At 38.3% G+C, this 15,970-nt stretch overlaps 1 protein-coding gene across 1 annotated transcript in view; it reads left to right on the top strand.

Annotated features, from left to right (window-relative positions):
• PRTG (protogenin) overlaps nucleotides 1-15,970 on the top strand; it is a 124,844-nt gene that overhangs the window by 42,151 nt on the left and 66,723 nt on the right. The window contains exon 3 of the mRNA XM_064365723.1: nucleotides 14,890-15,034. Coding sequence (XP_064221793.1) covers nucleotides 14,890-15,034 — 145 coding nt within the window. The remainder of the gene's footprint in view (nucleotides 1-14,889; nucleotides 15,035-15,970) is intronic.

Below are 15,970 nucleotides of genomic sequence, written 5' to 3'. Positions count from 1 at the left end.
TTTTCTGTGCTCTATTCCAGTTTGTACCCCCAAATTGGACGTACCTGTGTCCTCTGTCCCTATTTCTCCCCCTTGAAGTAGTCTTGTTACAGCTTTCAAAAGTTTTGGCCAATAGCCCAAATGAATCTCCCCGACCCCGGCACTCTCTCCCCTCTCCCTCTCTGTACTTCTCTTTTTTTTTTTTTTTTTTTTTTAATATAAGCATGATTCACGAGTCCTGATGACTCCCTAATTTGAGAGTCAAGCAGTCACAAATTCTGACACTGTACCGTACCTGTTTGGCATGTTGTTTTTGAATGAAACTTAGGAGCATCATGTCTCCTCTAAAGGTAAAATCCATTCCCAGGAGGCTACTGAATCCTGCATATGAGCCACACCTGTGGCTCTTCTCCCTCCCTCCTCTCCATTCTGCCCTACTCCAGAAGAAGTAGTGAATGGGGCTAGGCACATGGGGCTGGACACAGTGGCTCATGCCTGTAATCCCAGCACTTTGGGAGGCTGAGGCAGGAGGATTGCTTGATCTCATAAGTTGGAGACCAACCAGGGCAACGTGGTGAAACCCCATCTCTATCAAAAACACAAAAATTAGCCAGATGTGGTAGTGCATGTCTCTGGTCCCAGCCACAGGGAAGGCTGAAATGGGAGGATTGCTGGAGCCCGGGAAGTTGAGGCTGCAGTGAGCTGAGATCATGCCACTGCACTTCAGCCTGGGTGACATAGAGAGACCCTGTCCAAGAATGGAGTGGGTAGACTCATTCAAGAGAAACTGAAGTGATAGAAGAGAGCCTGACTGGATTTTAGCTTGGCCTGAGATCTAGATGCTACTTTTTAGGACAGGGAAGATAAGTGTGTATTTAAAGCACTAATAAACTAGTAATGAGAGAGTGGTGCAAAGAATGGGAATAATAAATGGAATAAGGGCACAGAGCTGGTAGGAGGGATGGGATTGAGAGAGCATCAGGAGAAGGTAAACCTTCGTACAAGTTGGAATGGTTACTTCTTCCTCAGAACCAGGAGTGAAGGAAGAGAAGCTAGGTGAAGAAGGAGAGATTTTGAGGTGATAAGGTGAATCAGTGGTGTTTTATGTCCAGCCAGATAATAGAAATAGCTAAAATTTATTGAGTGCTTTAATATTACAGGATATATATTAAGTACTTTTCATGTATTACCTTATGTAATCCATAATAACCCTTTTAAGACCCTTGCTTTATGGAACAAAACATGTTTAGGAAGGTTAAGAAATTTGAGGTTGGGGGCGGTAGCTCACACCTGTAATCCCTGTACTTTGGGAGGCCAAGGTGGGTGGATCACCTGAGGTCAGGAGTTGGAGACCAGCTTGGCCAACATGGTAAAAACTCTGCCTCTACTAAAAATACAAAGTAGCTGGGTGTGGTGGCATGCATCTATAATCCCAGCTACTCAGGAGGCCAATGCATGAGAATCATTTGAACCCAGAGACAGAGGTTGCAGTGAGTGGAGATCATGCCACTACACTTCCAGCCTGGGTGATGGGGCAAGACTCCGTCTCCAGCAAACAGACAAAAAAAGAAATTTGCTTAGGGCTATACAGCAGAGAGATACAGACAAAAATCCCTTCTGTTACTCTTCTCAGTGAGATAAGAAGCAAGTTTTCTAATGTGAGTAGTAGGGAGGTGATGATGTGGTTTGTCGAGTTCAATCAAGTAAACCTTTATTGAATGCCTCTTGTATGCAGGGCACTGTTCAGGCTGTTAGCACCACAGGCAAGTAGGACATGTTCTCTCAACTCAAGGAATTTACAATCCGGGGTAAAAGTGACTGGAGACCTGAATAATTGTAAAGTTAGGGAATGATTAAAGCCAGTTATTAATGAGATTAATAAGTGAGTTGCTGAACAGCAATGAGTGGCCCAGCGGGCAGGAGGGACTTGAACAGCTTTGTGTCACACTCTTTCTGGCCAAATAAATTGAACATGGGGAGTCCAAGGTCTAGCATTTGGCAGAGAGTAAAGCTAATGAAATATTAAAGAAGCAACAAATTCTCAGGTGTTATTAAAGGTGAGTTTTAAAATACAGATACACTATGGGAATATACTGGAAGATAATCTAGTCTGTAGAAACTTTGCACGTAGGCCACATTTCTTAGAGACCCTGGTTCCCAACTTTGTTACAAAGTTTCTAGCCTTTGTTTTTTTTATATTTATTTATTTATCTAAATATTTTCTTTGAAAAGCAAAACGTATTTCATAGTACCTGGTTGTCGGAGTTGTCAGATTCAAGCAGGATAACATGTTCACTAGAAATTAGGTAATAAACTACTTATAGAATGGCTGTGGTATATTTAGTATAGCTGTACAAAGGGGTTGACACCCAAGATGTAGTGATCATATTTCACTTGTTGTTACATTATTTTTATTAAGCAGATGAATTTTTTTCTGTTAAATAATTTTAAGAAAAAATACAAATAGCTTCTTGCCTAGTCTTAAGGATATAAATTTTCCTTCTGTTTGAAACTCATTCCTTGTTAACTTTTACCTATCGGTAGCATGATGCTTTGATGAAATGATGGGAGCAGATCTCTTAGTTTTACTTATTGTACATTTGCATGTCAGTCTTCAGGTTGGAAGCCTCGAAGTAAATCAGACTTGATGAGGCAAGAAGTTACCACTGTGTTTTGATTGGTAGAGCCTGGTGTATACAAATGCTTGGTTGATTTGGAAGACCAGTGTCATAGAAACAAGCTTTATGTTAATATATATCAAACTCAATAACGAACTCTGAAATTGTGGACACTTGAGATTTGTGTTAGAAATTTTCCTGTGTTGTTTTTTTGAGAGACAGGATCTCTCTCTTGTCAGCCAGGCTGGAGTGCAGTGGCATCATCATGGCTCGCTACAACTTCCACCTCCCAGGCTCAAATGTTCCTCTTACCTGAGCCTTCCAAATAGCTAGGACTACAGTCACATGCTACTGTACCCAACAATTTTTTGTAGAAATGAAGTCTCCCTGTGTTGCCCAGGCTGGTCTCAAATTCCTCAAGCGAACTTCCCACCTTGACCTCCCAAAGCGCTGGGATTACAGGTGTGAACCACCACATCTAGCCTCCCTGTGTTTTGTTTTGTTTTGTTTTGTTTTGTTTTGAGATGGGGTCTCACCGTCACCCAGGTTGGAGTGCAGTGGCACAATCTCGGCTCATTGCAACTTCCATCTCCCAGACTCAAGTGATCCTCCCACCTCAGCCTCCAGAGTAGCTGAGACTACATGCATGCACCACTATGCCTGGCTAATTTTTTGTATTTTTGGTAGAGAAAGGGTTTTACTGTGTTGCCCAGGCAACTCCTGAGCCCAAATGATCTGCCAGTCTCAGCCTCCCAAAGTACCGGGATTATAGGCGTGAGCCGCTGCGCCTAGCTCTCCCTGGGTTCTTGATGAGCTGCTTATAGATTTCCCAGAGCTACTGATTGGTGATTTAGAAATGTGGAAACAGCACTGAGGCCTGTGGAACGTGCTTCTGCCCATGTTCCCCTGCCATTTAGGATTCCCCAAGGAGGAGGTGTGGCAGCAGTAACCGGTGCAGTCTTTGAGGCCTTGAAATCCTCTGGCTGAACTGCAGCATTAGGACCACCGTTTTAAACCCTGCGTTACGATTCTGACTTACTTCATTACTTTCTGTTTAGTTAAATAATATTTTATCTGCAGTTTTAAAAAGAATGTGATGTTTTTCTTACATTAGGAAATAGTTGTGAACTTAAATTGCTAGATGGTACGTAATTTCAGACTGTATTCATCATTTTTAGTTTCTTTTAAAATCATGTATTAAGCATTTTATTCATTGTAACCTTTTAGAAGCATGCATAGCATAGTACTTAAATATTTATTAAATTAGTAGTCATACATTTCCAGTGTAGAGTCATATATATGTTGCTTTCTGGTCAAATAGAAGTTTGGAAAACATTTTCATCTTGGCATTTTTTATGTTTTTTTTTTGACTATAAATCATAGAAGCAAATGATTAAATAGACAGGTGAAGAGGAGGAAGTCGCAAATAAAATAGGCACTTAGATTTATTGTGTTTGCAAGGTTGTTTTTGAGGACAGCGCATGTTTCTCAAGACCTTGTTTCTTGCCTATTTTATAGAGCTCTGGCCTCTTAACAGCACTGCTTTAATGACTTCTTGTGGGGCTCTTGGTTTATGTTAGCACTGACTATGGAGGGAAGAGAGAGGTCAGATTTCACAAGGAGGCTGTAGACTTGTAAAATCATACCTAACTGGCAGAAACAAAGTCTGTATAAGGAAGTAACCCGAGATTTGCATAGGACATGAGGTGTTTTGCCATTTAAATAAATGCAAAATATATTGATAATACTGAAAATAGTTTGCAGACTCAAGTTTTAAAAGGCTCTAACATGTATTGTGAAATACAGAGTCATTTACTCAGTTTAATGCTTTACTTTAAAAAATCGAAATAGAAAAACCAAATACTTTCTAGGAAATAACATTTAAAACTATCATGATACAGATGTTTTATATTTGCATACTTTTCTAAAGTTTCTAAGTTTTGATACAAAATTTTTATATAATTTGTTTTGTTAATTGCACAGTGGTTTTATTCAAGTTTTTTTCTTGTAATTTCCAGGTTTAGGGCACGGGTTAGGGAGAGAATCAAGCATCTATTGATCATAAGTGATGTTTACCCAAAGAGTGAGAAGTTAAAAGAACTTAAAAGGCAGATAAAAATTAAGAGTAAGAGATTTTATCAAGCGGTGGAGTAACAGTAGAAAATTTATGCATTCATACTTTCACTTCAGTCCATGCCTCATAGCAACATATGTAATTTATAAAAAGATAATTTCCTAATTACATAATTTTATAGGAAAAAATGTAAGTAAAGTAAAAAAAAAAAAATCACTATACATAATCCTACCACTAGAGATCTGAACTAGTTACCTATCTCTTTTTAATTTATCTCTCATTATTTCATCACTGAAGTAGTGAATTTTATCCCCTTGAAATAATTTTTATCTGCACATTCAAAATGAAAAATTACTTTTGATTCTCTGCAGTTTATGTACCTTTATGCAAAGGCTACCTAAGTCTGGCTTACTAGAAAATAACAGAAAAAAAATTTAATTTTAGAATAACTTTGCCCTTTATTCAGGCTTTAAAATTTATTTTTATTGTATATAAGGATCACTGGTATCTTTTGTTTGACATTCTTTGAGTCATTCTTCTGAAAGTAGAACCAGTGTATTCATAGTAAGGCCTTCTATCACTAGTCCCATCTGCACCACTGCTAGGACTTTACTGGGTAACAAGCAGTGACTGGTTACATATATGTATGTTATTCTTACAATATGCTTAGAATGCATTTTTAATATCCCATTTTACCTAGGGATACTGAGCCTTGAGGTTGAGTAACTTCTCCAGGACACACAGCCCATGAACGCAAAACTGATTCTAAGTCAAATGTATGGATTTTAATACCTGCACTCTTAACCTGCAAGACTATTCTGCTGTACCACTTCCCTATATACATATAAATCATGCTGGTTTGTACTGGATTTTAGTCCTGATTTTCTTTGTACCAGGTAGGGCCAAGATTTTAGTCTTTTTTTTTTTTTTGAGACATAGTTTTGCTCTTGTTGTCCAGGCTAGAGTGCAATGGCATGATCTCCGCTCACCACAACCTCTGCCTTCTGGGTTCAAGCAATTCTCCTGCCTCAGCCTTCCGAATAGCTAGGATTATAGGCATCCGCCACCACGCCCAGCTAATTTTGTATTTTTAGTAGAGATGGGGTTTCACCATTTTGGCCAGGCTGGTCTCAAACTCCTGACCTTAGGTGATCTGCCTGCCTCACCCTCCCAACTTGTTGGGATTACAGGCGTGAGGCACCTAGCCCAGCCATTTAATCTTTCTTAAATTATCCTTTTTCTCAGTTTTCTAGTGCCCTTTACTTCTGTCATCAAGAAATGAGAATGGGGCTTGGTGCAGTGGCTCAAGCCTGCAATCCCAGCACCTTGGGAGGCCGAGGCAGCAGATCACTTGAAGCCAGGAGTTCAAGACCAGCCTGGCCAACATGGTGAAACCCCATCTCTACTAAAAATACAAAAAAATTAGCTGGGCGTGGTGGCACATGCCTGTAGTTCTAGCTACTCAGGGGGCTGAGGCAAGAGAAATGCTTGAAACCTGGAAGCAGAGGTTGCAGTGAGCTGAGATTGCGCCGCTGCACTCCAACCTGGACAACAGAGTAAGACTCCAGCTCAAAAAAAATAAGAGAATGCATTAAAATTGGAAAAACCATAAACACCGTTTTTTTATGCTGCTATTATAAAAACCCAAGGATGTCTTTCTATAAATCTGAATGATAGTCTTACATATGAGCTGTTAGTCAAAAAATCAAGACTTAGCATTGTAGAACAGGTGGAAATCAAAAATTTAAAAAAAATTTAAATCAAGATGAACATATACTTCGTTTCTGTTATTAGCCATGACCTAATTGTACAGTTTCCCTGTTTGCCTTAACATGTCCAATGTCTTCTCATTCTGATCAAATGAGAGTTTGAAATGGTTATTCACCACCAGCCCACCTGATCTCTCTTCCTATGTTCTCTTTCCTTAACATGTCCAATGTCTTCTCATTCTGATCAAATGAGAGTTTGAAATGGTTATTCACCACCAGCCCACCTGATCTTTCTTCCTATGTTCTCTTTCTCTTTTCTCTTTTTTTTTCAGAAAAAAAAAAAAAACTGAAAAAAAATCAGTTTTCCTCCAGCCTTTACAGGCCAGAAACTTCAGAACCATATGGATCCTTTCCTCTCTCTCCCCTGAGCACCTCTGGGCCAAATGATGTTTGGTGTACAGTTTCTCTTGTATATGCCCTCCCTTCCTTCCTGTTACTTCTGCCATCATTCAGACTCATAGCAGATCTCTCTTCTGTTGTTCTGATAGCCTCTTAACTAGTTAGTCTCCTTACCTCTACACACTCTCCCTGTAAGTACTTGGCTTTTTTATGGTCAGCATATATGTGGGCTTAGAACCAGGAGAATAACAACAAAGGAAAAACTGGTATTCCTATTAGGTAAACTGTTTTTAAAAGATAGATTCATTTTTTAAAAAATGTTTGACTAGTAAGTTTTAGCCTGAGATAGTATAACTCAATTTCCATACTTTCCTATCTTTTTTTTTTTTTTTTTTTTGGTGAGGCAAGGTCTCACTCTGTTGCCCAAGCTAGAGTGCAGTGGTGTGATCATGGGTCACTGCAGACTCAACCTCCTGGGCTCAAGCAATTCTCCCACCTCAGCCTCCTGAGTAGCTGGGACTATAGGTTCGTACCACCACACCCGGCTAATTAGAAAAAAATTTTTTTGTTGTTAGAGACGGGGTCTGTCCGTATTGCCCAGGCTGGTCACTTTCCTATCTTTAATAGGTTCCTAGAAGTAGACATACTCTTGTTTGAGATGAGAGCCATAGTTTTGAAATTTTAATACACAGAGTTTTAAAGGTATTGTTCTGTTTTGGAAATGTAGAAATTTAACACATATATATTTTTTTTCTGAGATGGAGTCTTGCTCTGTCACCCAGGCTGGAGTACAGTGGTGCGATCTCTGCTCATTGCAACCTCCGCCTCCTGGGTTCAAGCAGTTCTCCTGCCTCAGCCTCCTGAGTAGCTGGGACTACAGGTGCACACCACCATGGCTGTCTAATTTTTGTATTTTTAGTAGGGACGAGGTTTCACTATGTTGGTCAGGATGGTCTTGATCTCGTAACCCCGTGATCCACCCCCTTGGTCTGCCAAAGTGCTGGGATTTGAGCCACCACACCCGGCCATGCCTGACTAATTTTTGTATTTTTAGTAGAGAGAGGGTTTACCATATTGGCCAGGCTGGTCTCAAACTCCTGACCTTGTGATCTGCCCGCCTTGGCCTTCCAACGTGCTCGGGTTACAGGTCTAAGCCACCACACCCGGCCTCAACACATATTCTTACCCAGCTAGAAAGCCAGTGCATTTCGGCTTATACTGAGCAGCAGAATTGCCTGGGAGTAGAACCTGTAATTTTTATCTTCCACACAAAGTTTAGGGAACTCAAACTTTTACTCATAAGAGAATTCATATAGGGTCTTGGAAGTTGATTACCTGAATTCTGATCCCAGTATCCCGGTATCACCACTTACTGGCTGTAAAACTTTGGGCAAGTTGCTTACTTTTCCTGCGTCTCAGTTTCCTTAACTGAAAATTGGGTGAATAAAAGTTTTGAGAACTAAATAAGCTGGAATATGTAATGTACTTAATGCAGTGCCTGGCAATAAGATGTATGTTAAGCTATTCTATCTTTATTAAATTGCTTCAAGCCTCTGATACTGCTTTTATAATTTATGTTGAGTATTTCTTATCTGAAATGCTTGGAACCAGAAGTGTTTTAGATTTCAGAGTTTTGAAAAAAATGTTGTAATATTTGCATTATGCCAGTTGAGCATCCCAATTCCAGAAGTCTGAAATGTTCCAATGAGCATGTCCTCTGAGCATCATGTCGGTGCTTAGAAAGTTCCAGATTTTGAAACATTTGTTGAATTTGGGATGCTCTGTACTTTTGGGATGCTCAACTTTTGGGGTGCTTGTACTTTTTCTTCATAGCATTTATCACAGTTTGAATTTATTACACTTGCATAGTTTGAATCTGTTATACTTGCATAGTAATTTAGTTAAATGCTTTTCTCCACCATGAGATAAAGATCCCTGAGAATAAACTTCTGTTAATTTTGTTCATCATTGGATCCTTGGCACCTAGAATATACTAGACACTGAATGAATATTCATTGAATGAATTAATAAATTTAGAAGAGATTACTTTAAAAGTTTCTTTAAAGTGATTAAAATTGTTTTCTAAATTGGGGAGACAATCTGGTCCATTATTTTATGAAGAATTTTATGACTCAGAATCTATTAGCATGATTAACTACAAACTAAAGGAATGGTGTTATTGTGAGGACAATAAGATCAATATTAATATGTGAGTCATGGAAATTAACTTCTTTGTGTCAGTTATACTGTATGTCTTTAATAGCAGAGATATTAATTGTTTTTATATAACTATTTAAGATAGGTTGTTTAAATACTATTGCATGTTGCCATAAAAACAGTTTGGTTTTGAAATAATTGATGCCTAACTACTTTTTCTTTCTCTCTCTCTTTCTTTCTTTCTTTTTTTTTTAAACAAAACCTCACTAACAAATCTGTTTGTTGGGACTATACCCAGCCAAAAAGAGTTAAAAATATGTATTTGGTTTAAAGGAAGATTTTTTTTTTTTGTTTGCTATGGAAGGATATATGCATTCCTTTTTTTTCTAGTAATTAGGCTAAGCAGTTTAAATATTTAGATGGGTGGGTGCTAAGACATGATGCTTTTTGACAGCATTTACAATTAGAATCACATTTTTGTGAGATTTTTTTTTGTTGGTTTTAGAAGTAGTGGATTAACCTATAGAAGCCTGTCAATGAATAGATGAAAGCTGCTTGAGTCTAATGCAGGCTGTCAAACACTGGTGTTTGTCTGGAGTGTTTTGAAGAGGGGAAGGGAAGAATGAAAGCAGAGACAAGAGGCTGATAGTGGTTCAGGTGAGAGATGTTGGGACTGGAACAGAAGGGAACGGATTTGACACATGTTTAGGAGTTAAAATCAGTGGGAACAGATGAGTGAGAATTCAGAAAGAGTAAATACTCTGTAGCTCAGGTGAATAATTTGACAGTGGTGTGACAAAGATGAAGCAGAGATATAGGCTTGGAAGAAAGAAGATGCCTTCATTTTGGACATAATGAGTTTGGAGTGCCTTTCATAAATTCCAGGTGAAGATGTCCAGTGCACAGTTGGAGACCTGAGTACAAAGGTCCGAAGATGGTGATCTAAGCTGGAGAGGTATTTAGGGGAATCAGCAGCTACAGCTGGCTGTGGTTGAAAACTATAAGAGGATACAATCACCAAAAAAGACTATGGAGAGAGAAAAGAACGTATACTCTCTGGAAGGAAGTGCAGAAGAGGAAGGAGAGTGAGCCCTTAAAAAGGGGAGACAGGAAGGAGCAGCCGGAGAAATAAAAGGAGAACAAGGAACATGTAGTATCATAGACCCTATTTCAATAACATAAAAGGGAAGAAGACAAATTAGATGTTTGAGGCATGGAGTCAGAAAGGAAGAAGTGGGGACAGCCAGTATAATACTCTTTAGAGAAGTTTCGATCATATGGGTAGGAGAGTGGAGAGCTGCTAGATGGTTATGTAAAATGTTGTAAAGAAATGTTTGAAGTTTTCTTCCTTTTGTTTTTTGAGGTTGGGAGAAAGTAGAATAGTTTTATTTGTGGAGGGGAAGGAAGTAGGAGAAGAGTTGGAATGTACATGAGAGAGAGATATCCCAGAGGTGAGAGAAGAGATTGGGATTGGTGTCCAGATGGAGGGATTACAAACACAAAGGAGGAAGTTTACTTTCCTTATCGATTAATGGTTGCCTCTTTTTTGTTAGTCTCAGAAGTAACCATTGAGAGTCCTGAGCAGTATCTGGTTTGGTATTTTTCTTGATGAAACTATTTTGCCAGTAGATTGAATTTTCAAAAGATATGAAAAAGTTAGATATTTTAAGTATAAAGATGAGGATTTAAAAATATGTATATTTAGGGAGCCGCAGTGGCTCAGGCCAGTTGTCCTGGTGCTTGAGAAGGCGAGGTTACATGTTTGAGGCCATCCTGAGCAACATAAGAACCTGTCATTCATTAAAAAAAATAAATAAATAAAAATATGTATCTTTATACTTGCTTTCAAACCTTGCTAAAAACCAGAGTGGGATCCAGAAATATCCTTAAATGAATTAAAGAATAAAGCCAGTTTTCTTTCAGTTCTCAGAATTTTGTGACTCTAGAGTTGTAGCACATTAGGCCTAAAGTACAAGATTAGCTCAATTTTTTTTTTTGAGATGGAGTTTCGCTCTTGTTACCCAGGCTGGAGTGCAATGGCGCAATCTCGGCTCGCCGCAACCTCTGCCTCCTGGGTTCAAGCAATTCTCCTGCCTCAGCCTCCCAAGTAGCTGGGACTACAGGCGCGCACCACCATGCCCAGCTAATTTTTGTGTTTTTAGTAGAGACGGGGTTTCACCTTGTTGACCAGGATGGTCTCGATCTCTTGACGTCGTGATCCACCCTCCTCAGCCTCCCAAAGTGCTGGGATTATAGGCATGAGCCACCACGCCCGGCCAACTCAATTGTTATAATAAAAAAATCTTAGGGATTTCATAGATTTATCCATCTGAGAAAAAAGGGGAACTGCTTAAAGAAAAGGCAGTGGTGCCAAGGCATATTGTTTGATTGGTTAGATTCAGAGTAAAAAACAACACTCAGTTGCCTGTGTGGTTAGCATGAAATAAGGCAGCAAAGTGTCACTTTTATTTTCAATAATCACACTTGCAAGTTTTCAGTAAAGGGCCCTCACTGTATTGGCTTGTTTAATCTTTATAAAAATCCTTTGATATCAGAGGGACAGATTTTTGTCTCTAAAAATAATGCCACTAAATTATTGGGCATTTTTTTGGAATTGTAGCAAAAAATGATAATAATAAAAAGCACTATTTTCTTCTCACCCCCATCTTGGTATTTGTACCCAAGAAACTCCCCACAATTCTAGTTACTGTGCTTAAAGAGCTAATAGAATTGATAATATTAGTTCAATTTCAAAAGTACATGTTTTAGTGCCAAATCTGTACCATTCACTGTCTTACAGGATCCTGCAAAGAATATGACCCCCTACCGCCCCTCAGTGAGCTTGTAACATAGAAGGGGAGGAAGACTTGCAAATAGTGATTATAATACTGGGAGATAAAGGCAGCAGTGAAGGTCTGAATTCTACAGAGGTAGCAGAGAAAAGGGTCGGAAACCACTTCCCAAAGAATGGGATAAGTGAACTAGTCTTTAAAGGATGATAGGATTTCTCAGGTGGGCAAAGGGACCAATGATATTAGCAACAGAAGGGAACGTTCATATAAACCTTAGAGATATGAAATATGGTATATTTAGTGAATTATAAGTAGCTCAGTGTTAGTGAAACATCATTGTAAGTGGTTGAATATGAGGCTAGAGTTTTACAGGGACGAATTAATTCATCAGTAACACAGATTCATGGTTTTTGATGATCACTCTGGAGGGTGATGCTGCTGGCAGGGAAGACACCAGCTAAGAGGCTCCAGAAAGACTTCCAGACAGGATATGATGAGGGCCTAAATTGAACAGAGGACTGTTAGGGATGAAGAGAAGTCAGATATGAGAGAGGAATAAATGAGATAAAGCATCTTGAATTGAATGCTTGATTCATTGTGGGGTAATGGAAGAAATTGTTGAAGTGGACAGGCCTGGGGGAGCTTCTGCTTCATAAAGAAAAGTTAAACTAAGTAAGATATTTCAGTCTGGAGAGGTAGAGGCTGAAAAACAATAAAGGCTGAAAAATCCCATTTTGAAGTCTGTCAATTGAATATTGACTGGATTATCAGTGACAACTAGAACTGATGGTCACCCCTCACACATGGAAAAGGTAAATATGGGATTGATAAGAATGCTTAATATTTTATAAAGCAAGCATTAAATTTATGGAAATGTAGGCCCTAATTCCCCCCAAAATAAATGTATTCAACATAGTTTAATTATAAGAAGACAAGCTTACATCATTACTGAGAAATCAGATTCTCTCTGAATGTGAAGCTGATATTGTGAAGGTGAATCTAGCCATCTGTTTCCTAATTCTTTAGTATATAAACAGCAGTGGATGGTCCGTAGGTTTAGATCCAAAATTAAAATGTTTGCAGATAAATATCCTAGCAAGTGATTACAGAAGCAATTAAAAGTAGCTCAATATTAGTGAAATACCATTGTAAGTAGTTGAATATGATGCCAGAGTTTTACAGGGACTAATGAATTGATCAGCAACATAGATTCATGGTATCCATTTTTAGAGTTTGATATTCTGGAAGAGTAGTTCTCCAACTAAAAAGTCTCACTCTTTATCCTCTTAAGACTCAGATAACTTTTATTTATGTAGCTTACATCTACTGACACTATTAGAAATTAAAACTGAAAAACATATGCATTAATTCATTTTAGAAGGAAAACATTTATTCATCACATATTAATATAACTATTTTCCAAAGGAAAAAAATAGCAAGAGGAGCAGAATTGCTTTACATTTGTGCAAATCTCTTTAGTTTGCTTAACAGATGACAGCTGGGTTCTCGTATGTATCTGCTTCTACATTTGGTCTATTGCAATATCATACATTACATAACTCCTGGGAAATACTGTATATTCAAGAGAAAAGAGAGTGAAAAAGGCAGGTGATGGTTACTATGCAAATGTTTCTGACTTGAGGATGCACTGATAATAGCAGTTTGAAATAGAAATCTTTGTTTCATATACAAGGTATTTCTTTACTCCCACTCCATCCTTTTTGGAAGTCAATCCTCCTAAGAATATTTCACCATTATTCACTGTCCTTGTCCTATACCTATAAAGTCCTATGATCTATCTACAGATAAATGAATTCAAGTGCAAAGCAGAATTGGTTAGCCTTCTGTGACCTTTTATCCTTTCCAGTCTAATGAAGTATAAGTTCATCTAGCCCTGTTACCTCTATTCTTCTTCATAACGTCTCATTTTATTGATAAACAATAAAGTTCAAACAAATTTTTCTTTGAACTAGAGTCTGGGGAGGGGAAGAGTAAGACTATAGTTGTGGCCCTTTCTTTGTGTCTTGGAAGACTTAGTAGAGGGAAGGGAAACCTGGAGTTTACTCTCCTTCAAAAAAGGAAATCATGGATACCGAAGACCACTTCCTGGAGTCCTGCCTAGAATTATAAAGAATAATTAACTCTAGAAAATACCAACACTTCAAGATTGATCTCTGCTTTGGAAATACATGAGCCTACAAATAGTCTCTTGAGTTTCTCTGCCTTTTGTTTCGGATGTATCCTTGGCCTTCTCTTTCCTTTCTCATTCTGCCCCATCAATACCAACTTCATCTGATTCCAAACACAGAGTGATGTGTCTGTGGCATAAGAACCAAGTCTTTGTTTTCTTTAAGATATCTCTAGACTCTCCATTCCCACTGCTCCCACCCAGTTCTGTGATCCCTATCTAGTAGTCTGGTGGACTTTTGCCTTGAGACTCCTTTTTTCAGTCCATCCTGATTAATTTTTCCCACGCATTGTTATTATCAGGACATGCCTTTACTCAGAAATCTTCAATGGTGTCTTAATTTGTACCATGATATAAATCTGCTTTATCTGTATTCTCCTTCAGCTTTCCCATAAACTCTTAATCTGAAATATTTTGCAGTAGTCCTGGCTGTTTCTTCACAATCCTATGAATACAAGCTTCACATTTCTTACCTCTGTGCTTGTCTTCATGTTATTCTTTTCACTTTTAATATTCTGTTCCCTCCCACCACCACCTCCAAGTAAATCCAATGGATTCTTCAAAAGCTAATTCAAAACTAATTCCTGTAAATGGTTATTACCTGACTAGTTTGTCTTTATTTCTTTCTCCTCTGAAATACGGTAGTAGTTGACGTTTGTACCGCACAGTTTAGTATGTAATTACATACCATGGTTTATGTTTGTTTCATATGTTCATTTTCTTATCTCCAAGTAGATGATAAGTTTCTTGTGAACCTATTTAGAATTTAATTTTGGGAAAGACCAGACTCCTTAAATTGGGTAACTGCCTAGTGGCTTTTCCAAAATCATTCACTAAATTATCTTCGTGCTAGGTATGTTAGGTTGGTCTTATATCTCAGTAAGGGTTCAAATCTAATAAGTAGTATCTAGCATAATGTTACTTCTGTTATTTTCATGCACTTATTCTGAATTTCTCAAACTTTATCTTATAGCTATTTCTGCATTTGAAGTTCAGCCAGTTTCTACTGAGGTCCATGAAGGTGGAGTTGCTCGATTTGCATGCAAGATTTCATCCAACCCTCCTGCGGTCATAACATGGGAGTTCAATCGGACAACTCTGCCTATGACTGTGGACAGGTAGATGTAGATTTTGTCTTTCAAGATGATACTGGAGTAATCAAGACTTCATATGAGATTATATAGGGAGAAAGACCATTATGGGCCTCATTTTTATTTAGGGCAGTAATAACTGATTGCTTAAGACATTTGAAACTTAGCCAAAGAATTAGATCATCAGTCTCTGGCATGTGGGGCTTGGTTCTTGATTCAGATCAGCATTTAAATAGATTCTCCTACTGCCTTGAGCCTTCCCTCAACCATCTGTTCTAACCATGAGTATCTGGACTGCAGCCCAAGGTTTTAGGAAACCAAATTACATTCTCATTGCTAGGAAGGGCAGTGGTGGTGTAGCTGCCCACTCCTGTCTCTGCCTTCCACTTCTCAACCCCCTCTTTACTACAAATGAATGCACACACACACGTGCACATGCACACATCGAGTGTTCTGAGGTGATTGGGATTTAGGGATCAAGAACTTGATAGCAACTCCAAAATATTTGATTCCTGTCCTGCTCCTGAGTAGGCAAACATCATTTGCTAACATGGTAAAGCACTAAGATGGAATAAGTTATTCATGGAAGTGCTTTATTTAAAAAAAAACCAAACTACATATGTCTTAGACAATATATGGATATTAATAGGTAAAAAATCAAGAATTAAAAAAAATTATACTAAACTCTGGGCCACCAACTAGCTAAATCAAAGCTAGAATGTCAAATGTGACTCTGTAAAATTCGACTGTTAGATTGCACAAACCAAATCATGCTGGATTGTTTATGTTATAGAGAGCTTTAGTGACCCAAATAAGAACAGTAGAATCAAGCTAGTGTTTTTAAAGGTCTTTAAAGTATTGCTTCTAGCACTGTAAAAAGATTGAGTGTATTAATTCCTATCATTGAATATGATAAATAAAATATAAAATCTAGACCAGGTGCGGTGGCTCACACCTGTAATT

Source organism: Aotus nancymaae, unplaced genomic scaffold (assembly GCF_030222135.1).
Source record: "Aotus nancymaae isolate 86718 unplaced genomic scaffold, 86718_ANA_hifiasm-v0.15.2.pri h1tg000062l, whole genome shotgun sequence".
Classification (NCBI taxonomy): Eukaryota; Metazoa; Chordata; class Mammalia; order Primates; family Aotidae; genus Aotus; species Aotus nancymaae.
The sequence above is the reverse complement of the archived record's forward strand: the minus strand, read 5'-3'. Positions and strand labels throughout refer to the sequence as shown.